Raw genomic sequence first — 27374 nt, forward strand, 5'->3', positions numbered from 1 at the left:
ACAGCGTTCTTGTTCTTTAATTATTAATCTATACAATATCACTTATAGTCCAGTCACACAGAATACTTTCTTAAGTGCCTATGGGGTATCAGCCTACCCTCAGAGCAGCATAGCTCTTAAAGGGTTAATTCTTCATTTTTTTTTCCCCCCGAAAGGCACAATCCTCACTATTTTCATATTCTCTTATTTTTCTTTAAATACATAAATAGCGTCACAAATAATTTGTTAAATGGCTGGAAAGTTAAGTTAAGTGAACTATTAAAAACTTTTTTGAATGAAACTATTTATTGAAGAACAGAAACAAATTATTTGTGACGCAATTTATGTATTTAAAGAAAAATAAGAGACTATGAAAATAGTGAGGATTGTGCCTTTTGGGTGGGGGGGGGGGAAATGAAGAATTAACCCTTTAAGAGCTATGCTGCTATGAGAGTAAGCTGATACCCCATAGGCACTTAAGAAAGTATTCTGTGTGACTGGACTATAAGTGGTCCTATGAAACAGGCAGAGTGCCATTGTCGTGAACCTTTTCTCCTTCCTGGCATACAATAGGTCTAGCAATCTGAGGCTTGTCTCTCTGAACATCATAGGCAGAGTCTAAGTCTCCTGTGCATAAGATAATGGGAATTAGAAAGCTGCCCCTCCCCCTCCCCCAGTTAGATTTCAGGGAAGGAATATGTCTACTGTTAAGGGACCAATTCATGAAAAATAGAGTGGCAGCAGAATCAATTACTCATTTGTTCTTTCCAGTCTTCAGTGATTTACGTTTTAACATTTTTATTGAAAGAATAAAGTAAATATACATTTATATATAAAAATTCATTACAAATGATTTCACACATTTTGAAAATTCAGACCTTTAGGGATACCGACGATGAGGCATTTCCCATACAGGAAAACTAGGGACCTCCCTCCCCTTCAGAATCACCAAGCTCTGGAACAACCTTTCCTTCCCTCTTCGGAACCTGAGCTCTCTCCAACTTTTCCGCAAACATCTGAAGACTTGGCTATTCTCAAAAATGTTACTTACTCCATCTCTGGCATTCTAAGCCCTCTAAAAACTCTTCATACTTGGACCTCTAACCCTTTATTGTAGTTCCTTTCTATCCCATCTCCTGTAAACCGTGCCGAGCTCTACGAATGTGGAGATGATGCTGTATACAAACCTAAGGTTTAGTTTAGTTTAGTTTAGTCTTCAATGATTTAAGACCAGACACTGGCTTTAATTTTCTTTGTCAGTATCCCTAAAGCTCTGAATCATTTCCAGACTGATACAAAAGACCTGGCAGTAGTGCCCAGTGCTAAGTGCTGTTAATTAGCCATTTATTTATGATTATACCTGACATATCTTAACACAAATAATTCACAAGCTCTTTACAACTGCAATAAAGTATAATAAAATCAATAAAGATCGAGATTGCATTTATAGTCATGAATTATCTTATTTCCCAGTGTATTTCTGCTAATATCTTTCCTGTTAAAGAGTCTGAAATTTCTACAATGGTCAAATCAACAGAGTGAAAAGATAAATCTGGACCTTTTTTTGGCAGTTTGGCAGTTTTTTGGCTCTTTTCCTATTTTAATAGACTGAGGGGCCCTTTTATTAAAGCTAAATGCTAAGAAGTAATGTGCGCTAAACTTTAGTAAACAGGCTGCTTAAATATTGTAACACTTTAATTTCGGAGTACAGTGTGACTGTAGGGTTACCAAATGGCTCCAGAAAAAGAAGTACGGATTGAGACATCCGGGTTTTACTTCCAAACCCGGAAAGCACAATCCGTCCTCTTTTTTTTTCTGGAGCCATATGGTAACCCTAAGTGTGAGAGGCCTGCAAAATCCCACCCGATAGAGGAGAGACCAACATACTGTAACAGACACAAAAGAGACAGCAAATCAGAGAAAAGAAAGAGAGAGACATTCAGCGGGACAGAGACTCAGAGAGAAAAGAGAGAGAGAGTCACAGAAAATTACCGAAAAGACGTTCACAGAGGCAGAGAATCAGAGATCCGCAGAGAAGAAGAGAAGAAATAGGGAGGAATAAGCAGAGAGATACAAAGGAAAAACTGGAATCAGAAAGGGAAGGAGATTGCAGGACAGAGACACAAAGAGACAGACTGATTCAGAAAGAGACAGTTGCACATGGCCACAGAGAACATACAAGAGTCAGAGATGGTTAGAGAGGCAGCAGTTTACAATAGAGAGACACAGAATGATTGTTGAACAAAATGAGATATTTTTCTGAAATGCAGCTTAGGAATTAGTTTTACATATTATTTGAAATCAAACAATTTCTATTTACCGTTAGATCTGATTCATCTAGGACTTTCCTTGTACACAGACTTTTGAGGTCTGTTCACTAAAGCCAGCCTACCAGTGTTTCTTCTTGCATTAATAGATGGGATTGAATTCCAGCTCAGAAGTGAAATCGTTTCTGGTCAGTTTCTTAAAACACCTCCCGGGCTTCAACATTTGTGCAGGCCCCACATTTCTCAACCTTTCCATTCACCCTTTCGATATCTCGATCTATTTACCACCATTGAGAAGTAATTCACCCAAGGCTGATACTCTGTTTCCCCTGCCTTATGTATTTTCCTTGATTGTTCTGCTTTCTTTTAAATATTTTGTAGTTCGCTTCCTTTTCCTTCCTTGTGTTTATGGGTTTGTTAAGTATGTTAATAATCCTGTAGGACTTAATTGTTGTTAGTATTGTATTGTTCCCTAAATATTGTAATTTTATTATTATGTTCATCGCTTAGAAATATGATTAAGCGATCAATCAAAAACCTTATTAAACTTGAAACTTAAAAAGCAAATAATTCCTATAACTGTATGTCTTGGGTGTAAAACATTGCTTTTTTTTTTAAACATTAAATCCAGCACAAGGAGCATTACACCATTCCTCTGTCACAGAGGGAATTTAATTTGAGAGGTGCTTTTGTCTTTGTGAAAATATGCTTCCATGTACCCTTCATCCAGATGATTCACCCCATATTACAGCAGAAACCAGGCTCTCCCAATTTAATGATAAAATCCCAGCCATCACTAGCTGCTCCTTGGACCCTTTTCCGCTTTATGCTGGGAGTGTTGGAAGTAACTATCAGTGACTGCAGCTCTTCTGAAACCCCTTGGACATATTCTGTATAAAATCAATATTAAATCCTAATCTCTGCTGTACTCAAAGTGCCCAAACTTCCTTTCAGTATTAAACAGTAGAGCTCAGAAGTGCTCCAACCGAGACAGTGTCTGTATAGGAAAAAAAATACTCTATATCACTATTTTTAATAATATAGGATTAGCTTTCAAGGACTACCAAAGACCAAAAGAAAAACTGAACAAGGAGGAGAAAAATAGAAAAGCTTTCTTTGAGAATGAAAGGAATACTTACAAAGGACGTTGAGTTGGGTTCCTGGACCGAAAATACACCACTGTGATGCAAAGCTGTACAAAAACCTCTCCTTATAGGACCAGTCAAACAAGGTAGAAAAGATGAAAGTTAATAAATAAGAAGATATGGATGAAACACTCTTATCCCTCAGATACTCTCTTATCTGGGAGACACCTGATGTACTTGGAATAAGCCCAAAGCCTGCAGTTGCTTCAAAAGGCAACACAAGATGAGGGCTCCTTGCTACTCTATGGCCTATAATTTGGTAGATCTAATTCCAGATGAGATTTGACAGATGAGCAAAACACAGATTTGTAGTTCTCCTAAGTAACACAGATCCCAGGAGATGGAAAAAAAAAAACACCAAACCACCAACCCTTGCTGAAAGGAGACAGACAATAGAATGCAATCCTTTGGCATCCCCTGGCCATGACGTCTGCCTGCAGACTGATCTCCTGGAAACAGTTTTGCAGTATGAATACAATTGGTCTGTTGGGCAGCAGGAGAGACTGGTTCAGGATGTTGGAGAATTTGAGGAGGGTTGAGTTCTGGATGACACTTGAGTGTGTCTGAATGTCTTCTTGACTGAATTCTTTTCCCATAGAAGTAGTCAGTAGTTTGCTTATTTTTCCTTCTTGGTAACCTGGCAATTGTTATCAATGGTACACAGTTAAATTGTTCATCATTACTGGTTGAATGGGATCCAGCATGAATTTCTAGCTTCCCTGGTATCAGGACTCCAGAGATTTTGTTGGAGATGGTGAATTTCAGGAATGGGAGAAGTAAGCAACTCCCTCAGCTTCAGACATTGGAGATTTTAGGGGCCAGGCCTCCCTTCCTCCTCAGATCTGATTTATGTGAGAGAGGGGCAGTGGATCTTGCTTCCCTCACACATTAAGGCAGCTCTCAGGTCCTAATGCTTTGCAAACTGTTTTAATGAGAATAAAATCTCAAGCCCCCACCCCTAACCCATCAAGGCCTCACTAGTGGAATGGTTTGTTGTGATCTGTCAATGCACAAATGATTTCTTCTGAAAACACTTGAGTATGAGTTCACTTGAAAATACCTGAGTATGAGTGCACACTAGCTCTGAATGTGAGTCCATGCTCTCTATGACTCTAAATTCTTCAAGTGTGAATTTACAATTATCTCTGGGTATTAGCAAGAAAGGGTTAAAGGTCCTTTGGTCCTGGACAGTAACTCAGCCCTGGATCCTTCATCCACCACTTCAATTCATGCACCTGTAACATTAGATCCTCAGGTAACTTCCCCATCTATCTGAGTATGAGTGTGTACTGTCCCAAAAGGGTGTACCAAATGGGAGGGTGTAATGGGCTGGAGTAGGTTTTGACAGAGATTTCGGCAGTTGGAACCCAAGCATAGTACCGGGTAGAGCTTTGGATTCTTGCCCAGAAATAACTAAGAAGAAAAAAAAAAAAATTGAATTGAATCAGGTTGGGCAGACTGGATGGACCATTTGGGTCTTTATCTGCCATCATCTACTATGTTACTATATGTTACCCTTTTCATGGCAATATCAAATATAATGGCAGAAACAGACCATGAGACCTATACAGACAGCCCAACCTCAATAGACCAGCCTCTATACCCGTCTCCTGTCCATCAAAAATCTATGGTGCTCGTCCCATGCTTTCTTTGAAGTCCAGCACTTCTTGAGTATAAGTACACCCTATCTGTGAGTGGCATTGCCCCTCAAGTCTACAGAAGTGGGTGAACCTTAGTATTATTTGGAGTGTGTGGCCCAGTGGTTGAAGCTACAGCCTCAGCACCCTGGGGTTGTGGGTTCAAACCCCGTGCTGCTCCTTGTGATCCTGGGCAAGTCACTTAATCCTCCATAGCCCCAAGTATGTTAGATAGATTGTGAGCCCACCGGGACAGACAGGGAAAAATGCTTGAGTACCTGATTGTAAAACCGCTTAGAAAACCTTGATAGGCGGTATATAAAATCCTAATAAAACGTGAAACTTGTTTCTGTCAGGTACTATGACCTGGCTTGGTCACGGTTGGAAACAAGAAGCTGGTCTGACCCAGTATGGCTATTCTTATGTAACATTCTTGCAGAAGTTGATCAGTGACTCTTGAGCAGTTTATAATACACAGGGCTCAGTATGGTCCTGATTTATGACATTAGTGTTCATTTATCTTAGAAACCGTTTAATACATTTGTGCACAATATGGCAAATTACTTTTCGGTGCTTAATCTTTGGCCACATCAGAAAAGAAGCTGAATTATGAAGGGGAGGTGTATTTGGAACAGTGAGAAACGTGAACTGATTGGAACCAACTGTAGAACTCATGTGCCTCTTCTGAGCGCAGCAGTGTCTCTCATTGTAAACTGCTTCAGTAGTACAATTTCCATTTTATAGTTCACTGAATCATTTGTGCTGAGAGCACCATAGAACTCTCTCTGGTCTCATCTGTTTCCCTCTGTCTCCTTCCTCCATTTCTCTCCTAGCCATTCTTCTCTTCGGTCTTCCTTTCCCTTCATCTATTCCTCTCTTCTCCTCTCACCCCTTTATGTATCCCCGTCTCTTCTCCCATCTCCTTTTGTCCTCTTCCCTTGACTAGTCACCATAGATGCTGAATTTGGACTCTTTGCTGCTTTTGGTTTCTGTGTACGATACAGTAATAAACAATGGAACAAAGAGGCTGGTTGTGTGTGTGTGTGGGAGGAGGAGGAGGGGGAGACGCAGCCTTTGGCCAAAGCTGTGAGTAAAGGGGAACAAATGATTTCAGTTTAAGACTCTTATATCAGATCAGACTGCCTTTCATTATATAAACCACTGACACTACCACCTGCTCAGGAAGGCCTTCTCAGTGGAGTGCACTAATGACTTTTTGAGAACACTGCAGCTCACAACCATGAGTACACCCTGGCTGTGAGTGTGAATATTCAGTGTGTACACAGTGAAGGCTAGTAGCACAGTTTACTCACTGCTGGCAAGGAAGTGACAAACTTCCAACTCACTAATATTGATTTCAAGTCTTTACAATGGAGTTTTGGAAATCAAGTAGCATGCTTTGGTGAAGGACTAGTTGCTGTATGGATATGTGTATATACAGCACCCTATGAAGTGATTTACAGATCAGGCTGTCCCCTCCCCAAAGAGCTTACAAGCTGAATTTGAGCACAAGGAAATTTACAGTACAAGAGTAGCTCTGTGTCCAATACAGGAAGATAGGAGGTCTTATAAATAACAAACTCTTCAACATCAGAGTACAGGCAGTCCCCGGGTTAAGAACGAGTTATGCTTTTAAAGCTATTCTTAATTCGGATTTGTATGTAACTCAAAACTTGTATATTTTAAGAAATTTGCTTCTTATTTCTGCTCCCAGCTGACAAAAGAGCTAACTGTCCCTGCCAGTGTTCCCTTTAAGGTACAGCATGCACAACAAACACTGTTCTTAATGTGGCCATGCATTATTCCTGAATATGCTACAGAAGAAGTGTAGGAGTCTAGGCCACTACAAATACTGCTCAGTGAAACCCCGTTCTTAAGTACGAGTTGTACTTAAGTCAGGTGTCTGTAACCCGTGGTTTGCCTGTATACATAAAATATTACATGAACATTAGACAGGCCCCAGATGGTATGAGCACTCAAGAACTAACATTATTCAGCCTGAGACTTTCTGCCTTGCCTCAGTGACTAAAAACAGGGAAACAGACATTTTCCAATAATGAGACCATGAGAGCTGATGTACAAGTGTTTTATTGACGTAACAGCAAAATATAATAAACAAAAGAAGGGAAAAGAAAGACTAGAGGATGTCCAGTCTGTACTAAGCTCCCGAAGCCTGGCTACTTGTAACTAGTAATGTCTGCAGTGGAAGAACAAGGCAGACCCTGGATAGTAGAAATAGGGGAAGGTCTCCCTGGAAAGAGAGTTGCTGAATAGCATGATGGGAAAGTGACAGAGGGCACAGGTGAGTCTCACAGACACAGCCTGAAGGGTTACAACCACTCTGATTGCTTCACAGTCTTTGTGATTTTCTTTCCCTGGTGAGTCACCTCACACGTGAAGTTGTTTGCACTCTTTAAGTCTGGATGCGACAGGTAACTGCTGGCCTTGAACAGATTGTCACTCTGCTTCGTGGCTCTGCTGGTCTGCACATCAGATGTCACTTCCTGCCCATCGATATACCAGGACACTGTCACGGATGATGGAGAAAATCCCACCATGGTGCACACTGCTGTGGCTTTGTTAGTGTCCCTCTCTTCCTTGGATGGAGGGAAGAGCACCACCGATGGAGAACTCACCTCTTTCGCTGCAGAGAGACAAAAAGCAAGAGAGAGAGAAGAGAGAGAAAAAAAAGAGAACTTTCAGATTAGGATACACAAATTGAAGCTCTTGTAATGACCTCAAACCAGAAATCATAAGATGCCTGCCCATGTGCTATGCAGTGAGCCGGTGTCCTGTGAAACATCCTTAATACAGCGTTCTTGTTCTTTAATTATTAATCTATACAATATCACTTATAGTCCAGTCACACAGAATACTTTCTTAAGTGCCTATGGGGTATCAGCCTACCCTCAGAGCAGCATAGCTCTTAAAGGGTTAATTCTTCATTTTTTTTCCCCCGCCCGAAAGGCACAATCCTCGCTATTTTCATATTCTCTTATTTTTCTTTAAATACATAATTGCGTCACAAATAATTTGTTTCTGTTCTTCAATAAATAGTTTCATTCAAAAAAGTTTTTAATAGTTCACTTAACTTAACTTTCCAGATTTAACAAATTATTTGTGACGCTATTTATGTATTTAAAGAAAAATAAGAGAATATGAAAATAGTGAGGATTGTGCCTTTTGGGTGGGGGGGGGGGAAAAATGAAGAATTAACCCTTTAAGAGCTATGCTGCTATGAGAGTAAGCTGATACCCCATAGGCACTTAAGAAAGTATTCTGTGTGACTGGAGTATAAGTGGTCCTATGAAACAGGCAGAGTGCCATTGTCGTGAACCTTTTCTCCTTCCTGGCATACAATAGGTCTAGCAATCTGAGGCTTGTCTCTCTGAACATCATAGGCAGAGTCGAGTCTCCTGTGTATAAGATAATGGGAATTAGAAAGCTGCCCCTCCCCCTCCCCCTCCCCCTCCCCCAGTTAGATTTCAGGAGCAGGAATATGTCTACTGTTAAGGATAAGACCAATTCATGAAAAATAGAGTGGCAGCAGAATCAATTACTCATTTGTTCTTTCCAGTCTTCAGTGATTTACGTTTTAACATTTTTATTGAAAAAATAAAGTAAATATACATTTATATATAAAAATTCATTACAAATGATTTCACACATTTTGAAAATTCAGACCTTTAGGGATACCGACGATGAGGCATTTCCCATACAGGAAAACTAGGGACCTCCCTCCCCTTCAGAATCACCAAGCTCTGGAACAACCTTTCCTTCCCTCTTCGGAACCTGAGCTCTCTCCAACTTTTCCGCAAACATCTGAAGACTTGGCTATTCTCAAAAATGTTATACTTACTCCATCTCTGGCATTCTAAGCCCTCTAAAAACTCTTCATACTTGGACCTCTAACCCTTTATTGTAGTTCCTTTCTATCCCATCTCCTGTAAACCGTGCCGAGCTCTACGAATGTGGAGATGATGCTGTATACAAACCTAAGGTTTAGTTTAGTTTAGTTTAGTCTTCAATGATTTAAGACCAGACACTGGCTTTAATTTTCTTTGTCAGTATCCCTAAAGCTCTGAATCATTTCCAGACTGATACAAAAGACCTGGCAGTAGTGCCCAGTGCTAAGTGCTGTTAATTAGCCATTTATTTATGATTATACCTGACATATCTTAACACAAATAATTCACAAGCTCTTTACAACTGCAATAAAGTATAATAAAATCAATAAAGATCGAGATTGCATTTATAGTCATGAATTATCTTATTTCCCAGTGTATTTCTGCTAATATCTTTCCTGTTAAAGAGTCTGAAATTTCTACAATGGTCAAATCAACAGAGTGAAAAGATAAATCTGGACCTTTTTTTGGCAGTTTGGCAGTTTTTTGGCTCTTTTCCTATTTTAATAGACTGAGGGGCCCTTTTATAAAGCTAAATGCTAAGAAGTAATGTGCGCTAAACTTTAGTAAACAGGCTGCTTAAATATTGTAACACTTTAATTTCGGAGTACAGTGTGACTGTAGGGTTACCAAATGGCTCCAGAAAAAGAAGTACGGATTGAGACATCCGGGTTTTACTTCCAAACCCGGAAAGCACAATCCGTCCTCTTTTTTTTTCTAGAGCCATATGGTAACCCTAAGTGTGAGAGGCCTGCAAAATCCCACCCGATAGAGGCAGAGACCAACATACTGTAACAGACACAAAAGAGACAGCAAATCAGAGAAAAGAAAGAGAGAGACATTCAGCGGGACAGAGACTCAGAGAGAAAAAGAGAGAGAGAGTCACAGAAAATTACCGAAAAGACGTTCACAGAGGCAGAGAATCAGAGATCCGCAGAGAAGAAGAGAAGAAATAGGGAGGAATAAGCAGAGAGATACAAAGGAAAAACTGGAATCAGAAAGGGAAGGAGATTGCAGGACAGAGACACAAAGAGACAGACTGATTCAGAAAGAGACAGTTGCACATGGCCACAGAGAACATACAAGAGTCAGAGATGGTTAGAGAGGCAGCAGTTTACAATAGAGAGACACAGAATGACTGTTGAACAAAATGAGATCTTTTTCTGAAATGCAGCTTAGGAATTAGTTTTACATATTATTTGAAATCAAACAATTTCTATTTACCGTTAGATCTGATTCATCTAGGACTTTCCTTGTACACAGACTTTTGAGGTCTGTTCACTAAAGCCAGCCTACCAGTGTTTCTTCTTGCATTAATAGATGGGATTGAATTCCAGCTCAGAAGTGAAATCGTTTCTGGTCAGTTTCTTAAAACACCTCCCGGGCTTCAACATTTGTGCAGGCCCACATTTCTCAACCTTTCCATTCACCCTTTCGATATCTCGATCTATTTACCACCATTGAGAAGTAATTCACCCAAGGCTGATACTCTGTTTCCCCTGCCTTATGTAATTTCCTTGATTGTTCTGCTTTCTTTTAAATATTTTGTAGTTCACTTCCTTTTCCTTCCTTGTGTTTATGGGTTTGTTAAGTATGTTAATAATCCTGTAAGACTTAATTGTTTTAGTATTGTATTGTTCCCTAAATATTGTAATTTTATTATTATGTTCATCGCTTAGAAATATGATTAAGCGATCAATCAAAAACCTTATTAAACTTGAAACTTAAAAAGCAAATAATTCCTATAACTGTATGTCTTGGGTGTAAAACATTCTTGCTTTTTTTTTTTTTTAACATTAATCCAGCACAAGGAGCATTACACCATTCCTCTGTCACAGAGGGAATTTAATTTGAGAGGTGCTTTTGTCTTTGTGAAAATATGCTTCCATGTACCCTTCATCCAGATGATTCACCCCATATTACAGCAGAAGCCAGGCTCTCCCAATTTAATGATAAAATCCCAGCCATCACTAGCTGCTCCTTGGACCCTTTTCCGCTTTATGCTGGGAGTGTTGGAAGTAACTATGAGTAACTGCAGCTCTTCTGAAACCCTTTGGACATATTCTGTATAAAATCAATATTAAATCCTAATCTCTGCTGTACTTAAAGTGCCCAAACTTCCTTTCAGTATTAAACAGTAGAGCTCAGAAGTGCTCCAACCGAGACAGTGTCTGTATAGGAAAAAAAATACTCTATATCACTATTTTTAATAATATAGGATTAGCTTTCAAGGACTACCAAAGACCAAAAAAAACTGAACAAGGAGGAGAAAAATAGAAAAGCTTTCTTTGAGAATGAAAGGAATACTTACAAAGGACGTTGAGTTGGGTTCCTGGACCGAAAATACACCACTGTGATGCAAAGCTGTACAAAAACCTCTCTTATAGGACCAGTCAAACAAGGTAGAAAAGATGAAAGTTAATAAATAAGAAGATATGGATGAAACACTCTTATCCCTCAGATACTCTCTTATCTGGGAGACACCTGATGTACTTGGAATAAGCCCAAAGCCTGCAGTTGCTTCAAAAGGCAACACAAGATGAGGGCTCCTTGCTACTCTATGGCCTATAATTGGTAGATCTAATTCCAGATGAGATTTGACAGATGAGCAAAACACAGATTTGTAGTTCTCCTAAGTAACACAGATCCCAGGAGATGGAAAAAAAAAAAACCAAACCACCAACCCTTGCTGAAAGGAGACAGACAATAGAATGCAATCCTTTGGCATCCCCTGGCCATGACGTCTGCCTGCAGACTGATCTCCTGGAAACAGTTTTACAGTATGAATACAATTGGTCTGTTGGGCAGCAGGAGAGACTGGTTCAGGATGTTGGAGAATTTGAGGAGGGTTGAGTTCTGGATGACACTTGAGTGTGTCTGAATGTCTTCTTGACTGAGTTCTTTTCCCATAGAAGTAGTCAGTAGTTTGCTTATTTTTCCTTCTTGGTAACCTGGCAATTGTTATCAATGGTACACAGTTAAATTGTTCATCATTACTGGTTGAATGGGATCCAGCATGAATTTCTAGCTTCCCTGGTATCAGGACTCCAGAGATTTTGTTGGAGATGGTGTGAATTTCAGGAATGGGAGAAGTAAGCAACTCCCTCAGCTTCAGACATTGGAGATTTTAGGGGCCAGGCCTCCCTTCCTCCTCAGATCTGATTTATGTGAGAGAGGGGCAGTGGATCTTGCTTCCCTCACACATTAAGGCAGCTCTCAGGTCCTAATGCTTTGCAAACTGTTTTAATGAGAATAAAATCTCAAGCCCCCACCCCTAACCCATCAAGGCCTCACTAGTGGAATGGCTTGTTGTGATCTGTCAATGCACAAATGATTTCTTCTGAAAACACTTGAGTATGAGTTCACCTGAAAATACCTGAGTATGAGTGCACACTAGCTCTGAATGTGAGTCCATGCTCTCTATGACTCTAAATTCTTCAAGTGTGAATTTACAATTATCTCTGGTTATTAGCAAGAAAGGGTTAAAGGTTCCTTTGGTCCTGGACAGTAACTCAGCGCTGGATCCTTCATCCACCACTTCAATTCATGCAGCCTGTAACATTAGATCCTCAGGTAACTTCCCCATCTATCTGAGTATGAGTGTGTACTGTCCTCAAAAGGGTGTACCAAATGGGAGGGTGTAATGGGCTGGAGTAGGTTTTGACAGAGATTTCGGCAGTTGGAACCCAAGCATAGTACCGGGTAGAGCTTTGGATTCTTGCCCAGAAATAGCTAAGAAGAAAAAAAAAAAATTGAATTGAATCAGTTGGGCAGACTGGATGGACCATTCGGGTCTTTATCTGCCATCATCTACTATGTTACCATATGTTACCCTTTTCATGGCAATATCAAATATAATGGCGAGAAACAGACCATGAGACCTATACAGACAGCCCAACCTCAATAGACCAGCCTCTATACCCGTCTCCTGTCCATCAAAAATCTATGGTGCTCGTCCCATGCTTTCTTTGAAGTCCAGCACTTCTTGAGTATAAGTACACCCTATCTGTGAGTGGCATTGCCCCTCAAGTCTACAGAAGTGGGTGAACCTTACTATTATTTGGAGTGTGTGGCCCAGTGGTTGAAGCTACAGCCTCAGCACCCTGGGGTTGTGGGTTCAAACCCCGTGCTGCTCCTTGTGATCCTGGGCAAGTCACTTAATCCTCCATAGCCCCAAGTATGTTAGATAGATTGTGAGCCCACCGGGACAGACAGGGAAAAATGCTTGAGTACCTGATTGTAAAACCGCTTAGAAAACCTTGATAGGCGGTATATAAAATCCTAATAAAACTTGAAACTTGTTTCTGTCAAGTACTATGACCTGGCTTGGTCACGGTTGGAAACAAGAAGCTGGTCTGACCCAGTATGGCTATTCTTATGTAACATTCTTGCAGAAGTTGATCAGTGACTCTTGAGCAGTTTATAATACACAGGGCTCCGTATGGTCCTGATTTATGACAATAGTGTTCATTTATCTTAGAAACCGTTTAATACATTTGTGCACAATATGGCAAATTACTTTTCGGTGCTTAATCTTTGGCCACATCAGAAAAGAAGCTGAATTATGAAGGGGAGGTGTATTTGGAACAGTGAGAAACGTGAACTGATTGGAACCAACTGTAGAACTCATGCGCCTCTTCTGAGCGCAGCAGTGTCTCTCGTTGTAAACTGCTTCAGTAGTACAATTTCCATTTTATAGTTCACTGAATCATTTGTGCTGAGAGCACCATAGAACTCTCTCCTGGTCTCATCTGTTTCCCTCTGTCTCCTTCCTCCATTTCTCTCCTAGCCATTCTTCTCTTCGGTCTTCCTTTCCCTTCATCTATTCCTCTCTTCTCCTCTCACCCCTTTATGTATCCCCGTCTCTTCTCCCATCTCCTTTTGTCCTCTTCCCTTGACTAGTCACCATAGATGCTGAATTTGGACTCTGCTGCTTTTGGTTTCTGTGTGTGATACAGTAATAAACAATGGAACAAAGAGGCTGGTTGTGTGTGTGTGTGGGGGAGGAGGAGGGGGAGACGCAGCCTTTGGCCAAAGCTGTGAGTAAAGGGGAACAAATGATTTCAGTTTAAGACTCTTATATCAGATCAGACTGCCTTTCATTATATAAACCACTGACACTACCACCTGTTCAGGAAGGCCTTCTCAGTGGAGTGCACTAATGACTTTTTGAGAACACTGCAGCTCACAACCATGAGTACACCCTGGCTGTGAGTGTGAATATTCAGTGTGTACACAGTGAAGGCTAGTAGCACAGTTTACTCACTGCTGGCAAGGAAGTGACAAACTTCCAACTCACTAATATTGATTTCAAGTTTTTACAATGGTTTTGGAAATCAAGTAGCATGCTTTGGTGAAGGACTAGTTGCTGTATGGATATGTGTATATACAGCACCCTATGAAGTGATTTACAGATCAGGCTGTCCCCTCCCCAAAGAGCTTACAAGCTGAATTTGAGCACAAGGAAATTTACAGTACAAGAGTAGCTCTGTGTCCAATACAGGAAGATAGGAGTAGTCTTATAAATAAAAACTCTTCAACATCAGAGTACAGGCAGTCCCCGGGTTAAGAACAAGTTATGCTTTTAAAGCTATTCTTATTTCGGATTTGTATGTAACTCAAAACTTGTATATTTTAAGAAATTTGCTTCTTATTTCTGCTCCCAGCTGACAAAAGAGCTAACTGTCCCTGCCAGTGTTCTCTTAAGGTACAGCATGCACAACCAAACACTGTTCTTAATGTGGCCATGCATTATTCCTGAATCTGCTACAGAAGAAGTGTAGGAGTCTAGGCCACTACAAATACTGCTCAGTGAAACCCCGTTCTTAAGTACGAGTTGTACTTAAGTCAGGTGTCTGTAACCCGTGGTTTGCCTGTATACATAAAATATTACATGAACATTAGACAGGCCCCAGATGGTATGAGCACTCAAGAACTAACATTATTCAGCCTGAGACTTTCTGCCTTGCCTCAGTGACTAAAAACAGGGAAACAGACATTTTCCAATAATGAGACCATTAGAGCTGATGCACAAGTGTTTTATTGAAGTAACAGCAAAATATAATAAACAAAACAAGGGAAAAGAAAGACTAGAGGATGTCCAGTCTGTCCGAAGCCTGGCTACTTGTGACTAGTAATGTCCTGCAGTGGAAGAACAAGGCAGACCCTGGATAGTAGAAATAGGGGAAGGTCTCCTGGAAAGATAGATGCTGAATAGCATGATGGGAAAGTGACAAGAGGGCACAGGTGAGTCTCACAGACACAGCCTGAAGGGTTACAACCACTTGATTGCTTCACAGTCTTTGTGATTTTCTTTCCCTGGTGAGTCACCTCACACGTGAGGTTGTTTGCACTCTTTAAGTCTGGATGCGACAGGTAACTGCTGGCCATGAACAGATTGTCACTCTGCTTCGTGGCTCTGCTGGTCAGCACATCAGATGTCACTTCCTGCCCATCGATATACCAGGACACGCTGACGGGTGATGGAGAAAATCTCACCATGGTGCACACTGCTGTGGTTTTGTTAGTGTCCCTCTCTTCCTTGGATGGAGGGAAGAGCATCACCGATGGAGACTTCACCTCATTACCTGCAGAGAGACAATGAGCAGGAATAAAAAGAGACATTCAGATTAGGAAACTCACAAATGATGTTAGAAGAGAGACATGGGAGGATGCGGGGTTGTAATGGCAGGCTGATACAAGGTTGAATCAGTCATGGAGGGCTTATTTGGATGGTGTCTTTGCCACATTGTTTCCTATCCTGGATACATTGGACATCATTGCCTCATTAAGTGCCTGGGCCTGTAGAATGCTGATCTCTCTCTCTGATTGGCTGATTCATTACTTAGGCTTTGAAGGTCGACACCAAGAGAACCAACCAGAGGAATGGTCAAGTTTAAGAGAACTGTTTATTTTTTTCAATTTATATCCTACCCTTCTAATCCACTAAAGGAAAACTCAGTGTGGCTTACAAGTTGAAAATTCAACAACACAAATGTGAGATCACATAATATTAAACCAAATATCTCCTCACCCCACAGACAAAGAAAATGAATAGAAGCCCAAAAAGAAGCCTCCCGCAGCCCTCTCTAGCCAGTCTCTATAGTGACATCTATCCACAGAAATGTCTACATACAAATGGGTTGGGATAATTTCTTCTTGCATATAAGTAGCTATTATTTGTTTCTGGACTTCAACTTGACAAGAGATCAAAAGTGACAAATAAATATATAAGGATATGAATATATCTCTAAGTTTGTCACCAAGTAAAGACACATCCAGTAATACTAAAGTGTGCCATTTGTGCACAGCTCTTTAAAACATCTGTCTCTTACTTGTTTCTCTATTTTTGTGTGACCTGATCATAAAAAGTTAATGTCCAAGCTATAGAAAAATCTAGCTGAGTGGTGTAAATATTAAATAAATAACAAAAGTCAATTCTCCACTCTTATGAAGAAGTCTGTGTTCCTTCTATGTTAGTCCACATGATTTACTGTTTAAAGCATAGTGTTCATACAGGAAAAGGCCTCAGAGGTAGGGAGTACTACGCTTCTAGTCTCTTTAAAGGCTGTTACCAGCGTAGGTGTCTTACAGACACGTACTCCGTGCTGCAGTCATTGGCCAAAAACCTGCTTGGTGGAATTTTTTATTAATTCAAGTTTTAGTTGTTATCTTACACCAGCTATTATAAACTTTTTCTAAGAAATCTTATTCATGTGTACTTCCTGTGTACTATAGTGCTTATTTATATGGAGACCACTTCAGTATTTGAAAAAATTAACAGAATGTTACTTAGCTTAAGTCTTAGGATTACTCTAGTTTTCTTGCGCTTCGTTAATTCTGTGAAAACTCGTGACAGAACATCAAGAGATATCACTGTGCTTGTGCCTGAAAACTGGCCCTGAAGCAGCGGATAAACTAATGATCTGCGAAACGCCGACTGCGTTGGCTCTAGTCCGTAGGTGCTGCATGCCCCGGTTCTGGTTCCGGTAGTATGAGACGGCATAGAATTAATGAAGCGCAAGAAAACTAGAGTAATCCTAAGACTTAAGCTAAGTAACATTCTGTTAGTTTTTTCAGATACTGAAGTGGTCTGCATATAAATAAGCATTATAGTACACAGGAGGTACACATGAATAAGATTTCTTAGAAAAAGTTTATAATAGCTGGTGTAGGATAACAACTAAAACTTGAATTAATAAAAAAAATGCACCAAGCAGGCTTTTGGCCAATGACTGCAGCACGGAGTACGTGTCTGTAAGACACCTACGCTGGTAACAGCCTTTAAAGAGACTAGAAGTGTAGTACTCCCTACCTCTGAGGCCTATAATCGAAAGAGAAAAACGTTCAAAAACCGGCCTAAGTCGGCACTTGGACGAACATTTCTCAAAAACGTCCAAGTGCCGATAATCAAAACGGGTTTTGGACGTGTTTAAACACGACCTAGGCCCTCATAGTGCCGCTCAACGTCCAAAGCTAAACGTGGCATTTCGGGAGGCGGGTCGAGGGCCGGCTTAGACTTAGTCGTATAGTATGTATAACCGAAAGTGTAACAACAGAGCCTAGACGAAACCTGGACGTTTTGACTTAGACCATGGTCTAAGTCACAAAAACCCACCTAAACTCACCAGATAAGCACTGAAAACACATAACACAGACCCCCACACACTACCCCAGTGATCACCAACATCCCCCCATAAAAATATTAATCATAACTTTAAATTTCAGCCTCCAGACCATCATCACCTGGCCGCCTAGCATAGGAAAGGCTGGTCGTCCAGCCCAGAGGCAGCTTAAGTCGTCCTGGGGGTGGGTTTGGGACTCATAGAGAGGAGAACTCAAGCCCATAAGCCCCTGTAATCACTTCATTGACACTGAAACATGTGCACTCCCCTATACACCCCCAAAACCCTTTTTGACTGGCATATAAGTGGCTACTGCAGCCATAAGGGCTATTGGGGTGGTAGCTAAGTGGGTCTAGGGGATTCTGAAGGTGGTTTGGGGGGCTCACCGTCACCTATAAGGGAGCTGTAGTGAGGAGAAGCCATGGCACCCTGTTTGTGAGGTTCACAGCAGTGCCCCACTATTAAGATGCCCTGTCTGGGTGTTCTGTCCATCACTTTGCAGGCCCCTCCCACGTCCAACAGGGCTTGTTCTAGATGTTTTGAACTTGGATGGCAATGTGGACAAAAATGTGGTATAAAGATAGATGATTTAGCAGCTTGGACGATCAGATCTGCAGGACGTATAATTGGACGATTTTCGAAAGTCAAAAGACGTTGGACATCTCTTTCGAAAATGTGACTTAGGCTCTTTTTGACTTTGGATGACTTGCAAAATGGACGTAAACGGACTTAGACGTCCCTTTCAATTATGCCCCTCCACGCTTTAAACAGTAAATCCACAAATGTGGAATAACATGGAAGGAATACAGACCTCTTCATAAGAGTGGAGAATTGACTTTTGTTATTTATTCATAAAAAGTTAATGGCATAATGCATGCTCAGAATTAAAATATATACCGTTCAGATGTGGATGAGTGGAAGAACAGATGTGGCTAGACCCAGGCTCACTGCTGCATAGCTTAAGGTTCCTTCTTTTGCTAAAGACATTTCAGGGGGACTGTAAAGACTCAGTTGCTTTTCAGAGATACACAGGTTCCTTTTAGAGAATGACACGGGGACAAATTTGTGCCCATCCCTGCTGGAACTCAATTTTCCCATCCCGTCCCCGCGAGTTCTGTCACTATCCCTGTAAGCTCTGCCTTAATCACACAAGCCTCGAACACTTATGATTTTAAAATGTTTGAGGCTTGTGACAGAGCTTGCAGGAATGGGGCAGGGACAGGAAAAGAACTTGCAGGGATTGGATGGGAAAATGACTTCCCGTGGGGATAGGGAAAAATTTGTCCCTGTGTCATTCTCTAGTTTCAAGTTTATTTATTATTTGATTAATCGCCTATTCCAAATTCTAAGCGATGTACATATTGGTAAAATACGTTATCTAAAATATACATAAAATAGACCTACATAATTAACAAGGGGATAAGTTACAAAAAAAAAACAACCTAATTAAGTTAAAGACATGAATACAATAGGGAAGGTAGGATAGAAATACAATCTTGGAAAGGAAAGAGTCAACAATTAAAGGTTAAACACAACAGGAATGGAAAGACAAATAAATAGGTAAGATAAAAGTAAACAAAAGAGCTAGACTTACTTTCTCTAATGCATCTTTCATTAATTCCCATTAATCAGTCTGTATAAGTTCTGATCAATTGGTGTGTGAAAGCACCTTTCCAAGCGCTGATACCAGGAATGTTTCTCTGTTTTATGCATCCTTTCAATCATTGCATTTCACTACTACCTTATCGTTTTATACTCATTATCTGCTTTACCTGCACGTTTTCTGTTAATCTTATTATTAGCTGTACAAGATTCACATAAATGTGACTCATTTTCCTGTCACTGCTAATCCACAGACATCACCCCTAATCGGTAACCTGAGAAATCATACCACACTGAAAGAACATGACGGGTGTGCACATTTGTGTCTTATAGCTCTGCTTGGGCATGAAAAGATGGGTAACAAATTTGCTAGATAAATAATATTTCAGATTTTTACATTCCCTTCTCGCTAAGCTGAGACATCACTCAAACTAGTACTTAAAATGAAATATAATAGTCTCCAATTTATAATTACATAATTAATCAAATTATTGTTATTCACTAAAATTTAAGACACATTACTGTATATCCAAAATTATATTTCATGCAATTGAATTTCTTTGTTTTTCTCTTTTTTTTAACAGAATTTCTGACTTTTGCTCCATAACCAGTAGTGATTCCCTTAATATTCATATGTGATGACCTTTGCACAGGCATCCAGAATCAGACACCAAAGAACCAGAAATAAGGAGGGAAAAAGGTCACAGTGGCTTTTTCTGTTTCAAGAATATAGCTCAACTCTTTCAGTCACTACAACCAAACTTGCCTCCTGTTTCCACAACTAATCCCTACAAATTCAACAAGATTCTTACAGAGTTGAGTATAATATATTACTGGTAATATATTACTTTTACAAGTAATACATTATTTTTCACAATAGCCTACCTAGACTAGTAACTAATATATTTCTGTTTCCTAATGAAAATAGAGACTGTTTTATATTACTTTTGGAAAATAACTTACTCAACAGTAGTTACTTATACTTTTAAAATTAATGTATTACTAGGGATATGTTGCCAGTAATAAATTACTAGTACTATATTACTGCTCTTATTATTTTTTTATCCTTTCCTTCAATTTATTTCATTTGACAATTGGTATTCTTTCCTTTCAGATATATATTTATTTTATCTTGTTCACTGCTCTGCTATCTCCTCAGGAAAGACAATATTGTATATTAAATTATAATAAACCATAGCCAGTCCTCTATAGTGACATCTATCCACAGAAATGTCTACATACAAATGGGTTGGGATCATTTTCTTCTTGCATATAAGTAGCTATTATTTGTTTCTGGACTTCAGCTTGACAAGAGATCAAAAGTGACAAATAAATATATAAGGATATGAATATATCTCTAGTTTGTCACCAAGTAAAGACACATTCAGTAGTACTAAAGTGTGCCAGTTGTGCACAGCTCTTTAAAACATCTGCCTCTTACTTGTTTCTCTATTTTTGTGTGACCTGATCATAAAAAGTTAATGTCCAAGCTATAGAAAAATCTAGCTGAGTGGTGTAAATATTAAATAAATAACAAAAGTCAATTCTCCACTCTTATGAAGAAGTCTGTGTTCCTTCTATGTTCCTTCTGAGTAAATCTCTTACAACCATTTCACAACCTTTTCCCCGTTCCAGTTTTACACTTTAAATCTGAACACTCAAAAGAACATTTTAATATTATAGAGTATATTCATATCCAAAACTAAGTCTTTACTACAAGAAAGTATCTGCATGTTCTGTAAGAAGAGATGCCCAAAGTTATACGGTATTAGAGATAAGTACAATATAAAATGTCTATTCTTCACAGATATTGACTGAAATTAAAATTGTTAGTTTAAGCTACAGAGAGATTTGATTATGAACAAAACTGAAAATCTTATCCAACAGTAAGCATTCCGGTATCAAATTCAGTTCTCTTTGAAGTGCAAAACACTTCATATTAGTTTCAGAATCAAATAATATCTAGTGAAGGTCCAAACCCAGGACTAAGAGAGTAAAGTGGGGAAAAAAAAAATCACAAAACTCAAGAACTACCACTGAGAAAGAAAGGTGAAGAGCAATTGTGTCACTTACTGAGGATGCTGAGCTGAGTTCCTGAACCGAAGATAGGTACACACAGTGCCTCACGGCCATGCAAATACCTATCCTACTGGTTACAGCAGATGCAAGCATGACTAGAGACCCGTCAGCTTCACAAATCCAGTGAGCTGGGACCAGGCTTTGAAAACAAAGACTAATTTCCCCTCCTATACCATCCATAACAGCCAGCTCTCTGGGTGCTTAAGCATAAGAACATAAGAAGTTGCCTCCGCTGAGGCAGACCAGAGGTCCATCCTGCTCAGCGGTCCGCTCCCGCGGTGGCCCATCAAGCCCATTGCCTGAGCAGTGGTCTATATCTATCTATACCCTTCAATCCCTTTTTCTTCTAGGAATCTATCCAAACCTTCTTTGAAACCATTTAATGTGTTCCTGTCTACCACAGCCTCTGGAAGCGCGTTCCACGTATCCACCACCCTCTGAGTGAAGAAGAACTTCCTAGCGTTTGTTCTAAACCTGTCCCATTTCAGTTTCTCCGAGTGCCCCCTTGTACTTGTGGTGCCCCTTAATTTGAAAAATCTGTCCTTTCTACTTTTTCTATGCCTTTCAGGATCTTGAAGGTTTCTATCATGTCTCCTCTAAGTCTCCGCTTTTCCAGGGAGAAAAGTCCTAGCTGCTTTAATCTGTCGGTATATGAGAGATTTTCCATTCCCTTTATCAGTTTAGTCGCTCTTCTCTGTACTCCCTCTAGTACCGCCATGTCCTTCTTGAGGTGCGGCGACCAGTACTGGACACAGTATTCCAGATGTGGCCGCACCATTGCACGATACAGCGGCATGTTGACTTCCCTCGTCCTGGTCGTGATACCCTTCTTAATGATACCCAACATTCTGTTAGCTTTCCTTGAGGCCGTGGCGCACTGCGCCGATGCCTTCAGTGTTGCGTCTACCATCACTCCCAGGTCTCTCTCCAGGTTACTGACCCTAGTGGTGTTCCCCCATTTTGTAAGTGAACAACGGGTTCTTTTTCCCCACATGCATGACCTTGCATTTCCCTACGTTGAAGCTCATTTGCCATTTTTAGGCCCACTTTTCCAGCTGCGTTAGATCCTTTTGGAGATCTTCGCAGTCATCCCTCGTTTGAGCCCTGCTGTATAGTTTGGTGTCATCTGCAAATTTTATGACCTCACACTTGGTTCCCGCTTCTAGGTCGTTTATGTAGATATTGAACAGGAGCGGTCCCAGCACCGACCCCTGTGGAACTCCGCTCGTGACCCCTTTCCAGTCCGAGTAGTGGCCCTTTACGCCAACCCTCTGTTTCCTGTTTGCCAGCCAGTTTTTGATCCATCGGTGGACCTCCCCTTGCACCCCGTGGTTCCATATCTTTTTGAGCGGTCTCTCGTGTGGTACCTTGTCGAAGGCTTTTTGGAAGTCGAGGTAAATGATATCTATAGATTCCCCTTTATCCACCTGGCTGTTCACCCCCTCAAAGAAGTATAATAAGTTTGTGAGGCAAGACCTACCCTTGCAGAAGCCATGCTGACTCGGTTTTAGCTGCACATTGTTTTCAATATATTCACAGATGCTGTCCTTAATCAGTGCCTCCATCATCTTTCCCGGGACTGAGGTCAGGCTCACCGGCCTGTAGTTTCCTGGGTCGCCCTTGAGCCCTTCTTGAAGATGGGCGTGACATTTGCTATTTTCCAGTCCTCCGGGATCTCTCCGGTTTTTAGGGATAGGTTGCATATTTGTTGGAGTGGCTCCGCTATTTCGTTTTTTAGTTCCTTGAGTACCCTTGGGTGAATGCTGTCCGGACCTGGTGATTTGTCGCTTTTTAGTCTGTCTATCTGCTTGAGTACATCCTCTTGGCTTACCTTTAAATTGACCAGCATCCCCAATATTGAGCAAATTCTTTCATTGTGTACAGGGAGGGGCAATTCCCATTGGGTTAAGCACCTGCAATCATTTTGAAAAGTTGGTTCCTATAACACCATCATCCATAGAACAACTGTTGTCAACATTCAGACTATGAACAGGGTCATCTCCATTATGAATATTATTATGCCATGACCATGCCATCATTTAACTAGAAAAGTCCAAACAATATTATCAACCAGGAGGAAAACAAACACTCAAATAAGATCCAACTTGATAGAAAAAAAAAAAATCGAAAAATGTTTAATTAAAAAAAAAAAAAAAAATGCTAGGACCATCATATTATTGGGATTTCTAGTTGTAACAACAATTGCAATACAAATGATGCTACTCCAGAGAAATATAATCAGTTTGTGTATGTGTGTGCGTGTAGATTTGCCTTTTGGATACAATGCTTTTCTTTGGTTCTTATAGTTACGGTATATTAAAAGTTGTAATTTTTATATTAAAAGAAAAACCTCAAAAATGAGTTTGATTTTCTGATGGACTTCTGATGAAGCTGATTATATTTCTTTAGGAAGAGGGCCAATCAGGGCTACGTACAGACGTGCAACTGCACAGGATGCAAGGGAGGCGGGACACCAAAATTGAATACTGTCCATTGGCTTCCTTTGCTCAGCTATGATGTGGTGGTTGGGGCAGGAGCACTTGGGGAGTGTGTTGTACAAGGCGCGTTTCCAGATCGCTATGCTCATGTAAGGTTGTTGTTGCTTTTTTAGCTCACATCTTTTCAATAGTAGCTCAAAGCATTTGCATTCAAATGCATTAGGTATTTTGCTGTCTCTGGCGGGTTTTCAATCTAATACTATAATGTGTAAAGATGCTAAGTACTTCTACTCTAACTGCCAGCCCTGGCGCCGTGTCGGTGTCAGCCTCTCTCTGTCCGCTCACACGCTATCACTCCCCCCATCCCGTACCTCTGCAGATCTTCGCTAGCACAAGCAACTTCTCCCTGGACAGGGATCTTCCAGCCACACAAGTGGGGTGACGTCCCCTTGACGGAGCCGACCCGGCAGTCTAAAAGCTGCAAAGCTCAAGAGCTTTGCACATGTGCCAGCCCTCCCCCTACAGGGTCCCACCCCTTACCTATATAAGCCCACCCCCAACCGGCAAAATCCAGTTTTTAAAGTTTCCGCGAAAATCCGACTCGGTAGTCAGAACGGTGTCAGCCGTTTTATTTCGCTTCAACTTTTAATTTAAAATTTTTTTTTTTTTTATTTATATGAAGGATCTAAACTAAATTGGGCATCCAGACCTGGATTCAGGCGCTGCTCCTCGTGCGCCTTGAAGACGTCGGCGACGGACCCGCACACCTCCTGGGTGTCCGTTGCCTAGGTCCCCTCCACCGGAGGGTTTCCTGCGCTCCCTGAGCGAAAATTCACAGGCGCTCGATCGAAATTCGAGCACCTCAACCAGAGAATGCAAAACCCTAACGCGGCCTCCGCTCTCCCCTCCGCCTGCTTGCAAGGGGTATCGGAGCCGCAGGGACTGCCTCACAACAACCGCGGCCTCCGCTCTCCCCTCTGCCTCCTTGCAAGGGGCATCGGAGCCGCAGGGACTGCCTCACACCCTACCGCGGCCTCCGCTCTCCCCCTCCGCCTGCTTGCAAGGGGCATCGGAGCCGCAGGGACTGCCTCACACGGTGCCGAAGCTGGTACTTCTCTCACCAGCTCAGGCACCGACGTCTCCTGCGTGTGTCACACCGAGCCTGATGACGTCACACGCAGGGACGCTGCCTATTGGCTCTCTTGCTCCCCCGCTATCGATTGGCTCAGTGGCTACTCCCACTGACCAATCACGGCTGGATAGCTTCCTCTTGGGCCCGCCCTCGGCACCGACTGAAGCCAGCCGTCGGCACCGAGCTACAGAGCCTCCCAGCTCAGCTTTCTGACTCCCTAGACCGGCATAGGCACCCTGCTTCAAGCCCACTCAGGAGAGGTAATATAACAAGGAACAGCGGTGGCTCCCTGTTTAAGCTGCTGCCTCTGTACTTAGGGTCTTCCTACCTTGTCTGCTGCTACTGCTCCAGCCCACCAGCTTTCTCAATAGCTCCTGAAGAAATGGAGCAGAGTAGAATTGAGTAGCTTGATGGTTACTGCAACAGATTGCAATCCTGGGGACTTGGGATCAATTCCCTGTGTTGCTTCAGAGACAGATAAATCTTCTCTGGTAAAACTTTGCTGGGACTTTGCTTGCAAGCCTGAGGAAAGGGAGATTTCAAGTAAAATACTTATCCTCGCCTGATCCGCAGACGGACCCCCCTGCTCTCTTATCTGGCTCGAGAACACTCCATCTGAGTGGGATAGGGCAATCACCCCCGGATGACACCTCCTACCCACGCTTCCTATCCAAGCTGGCGTCTTCTTTTCAATTGACCACACAGACCCCCGGGAACAGAGACTTTAGGTCCTTTAGTATCTTCAATTCCCTAAAGGAGTGATCTCTTTGCCCCCATGCTACTCTGACTGATTCTCAGAAAGCAATCTGGACCCTCCTCGGCCCGGGTCACGACACAGTCCAGGAGGTGACGGGATTGAACAAAACTCAACTCCCTCACCAATCCCTGCTGGTACGCTCGGCCTTGCGGATATTCAAATCCTCCAAATACTTTGCTCCTACCTCCACCGGTCCGCGTGATGCGCATCAGGGACTCCATGGGTAAACGAGCTTATCAAAAACTCCATGCTGTCTGGGCGAATTGCCATCCATCACCTCCTCTAACAGAAGGGTAATGAGAAACCTGGTCGAGACCTTACCGGTGCCCACGCAGGAACGTTTTAAGGCCGTCCTCTCCAATATCGAATATCCGAGCCGCCAAAGGATTCCTTTGATACCGCCATGCGGGGAACGTGCTACACGTATTTCCCCCCGCGGACTGGCAGGGTTGCAATACTCTACACTGGGAGGTGGTCATTCTTGCGAAGGTGGCGGATGCTCCTCGTCTCGGAGACAGCTTGTTCGGAGACATGGTTTAGGATCTAAATTGGGGGATTGAAGAGGATTGCAATGGATGCTCTGGAGGAACATACCGCACATCACTCAACACAGATGCGCCTTATCCGCAATGATCCTCCAACTGAGCCCCGCGAGACCGGCGCTCTCCTAAACCTGCTCAACTGCGGGCCAGAAGCCCCAACCCTCTTTTTGAACAACCCTCCCCTTCCTACTGTTCCGGTGGAAGGTCGGTTGAGAGTTTTCTCCAGACCTGGCGAGCTATAACCACAGACACCTGGGTCTTGCGCATCATTCACCATGGATACCGCCGTGGTTTCTTGGCTCCTCCACCTTCCCAACAGTCTCTTAGACCATCCCACCTGCTTCCTTGGCAACAGGAGTTGTCTCGACTGCTGGATATTCGGGCCGGGGAGCCGGTTCCCGAACACCAGCGGGGCCCGGGATTCTGTTCCCGAGGTTTCCTCATTCCGAATAAGACGGGAGGTGTCCGTCCGATTTGGACCTACGGAACCTAAACAACTTCATATTGAAGGAGTGATTCCTCATACTCTCGATCTCCGTCAGGGCTCCGCTGCTCCAGGTCGATGCTGGGCTCATGTCAAAAACTTTCGGGATGCCTATCTCAATTCATCCCTCACTGACAGTATCTCAGGTTAGTGTTCCAGAACCTTCACTACCAATACACAGTTCTCCCTTTCGGCCTAGTCAGCGCCCTGGATCTTTTCCAAGCGCGTCATCCACATTGGGGCGCACCTGGCTCATTTCAGCTTGACGCCCTGCCTCACACGCCAGGCTTTGAGCCATACCATCAACCTCCTTCTACAGTTGGGTTTTCTTCTCGATTTTCCAACGTCTCATCTCCTATATCACTCCCTTCAATTCCTCGGGACGACTTTTCGGACTCAGCAGGCTATGGTTTTACTCCCGCCAATGCGAGCACAAGTCCTCCAACAACTGATGTCCCCCTAGTAACCAGGGCTCTGGGCCACAGCCAGGGTCGTTCTCACCTTGCTAGGACACATGGCGGTCACAGTGCAAGTGCTGCAGTTTGCTCGCTTAATGAGGACCCCTATCCAATGGTTTCCCAAAACCCATTTGAACCAGTTCCTTCAACCGCTTTCCACGCAACTACAATTGACGCCCCAGGTGCTTCAGGACTTCCAATGGTGGTTTCACGTGGATCCCCTCTCTCACGGGCTTCCGTGTAGTCCTCCTCAGCCTACTGTCACCATCACGACAGATGCCTCCAAGAAAGGCTGGGGCACTCATCTCCTCTCTTGGTCCACGCA

The 27374-nt window shown here is 42.1% G+C and overlaps 2 gene segments (V, D, J or C); both read right to left on the minus strand.

Moving 5' to 3' along the window:
* Positions 1-7290: 7290 nt before the first annotated feature.
* LOC117352492 lies at positions 7291-12348 on the minus strand. The segment is given in 3 exon segments: positions 7291-7672; positions 11245-11313; positions 12300-12348. Coding segments are annotated over 3 exon segments (432 nt in total).
* Positions 12349-15053: 2705 nt separating this feature from the next.
* On the minus strand, positions 15054-27107 carry LOC117352493. The segment is given in 3 exon segments: positions 15054-15520; positions 21233-21305; positions 27093-27107. Coding segments are annotated over 3 exon segments (555 nt in total).
* Positions 27108-27374: the final 267 nt, after the last annotated feature.

The sequence above is a fragment of the Geotrypetes seraphini genome, unplaced genomic scaffold (genome assembly GCF_902459505.1).
Source record: "Geotrypetes seraphini unplaced genomic scaffold, aGeoSer1.1, whole genome shotgun sequence".
In the NCBI taxonomy this organism is placed as follows: domain Eukaryota; kingdom Metazoa; phylum Chordata; class Amphibia; order Gymnophiona; family Dermophiidae; genus Geotrypetes; species Geotrypetes seraphini.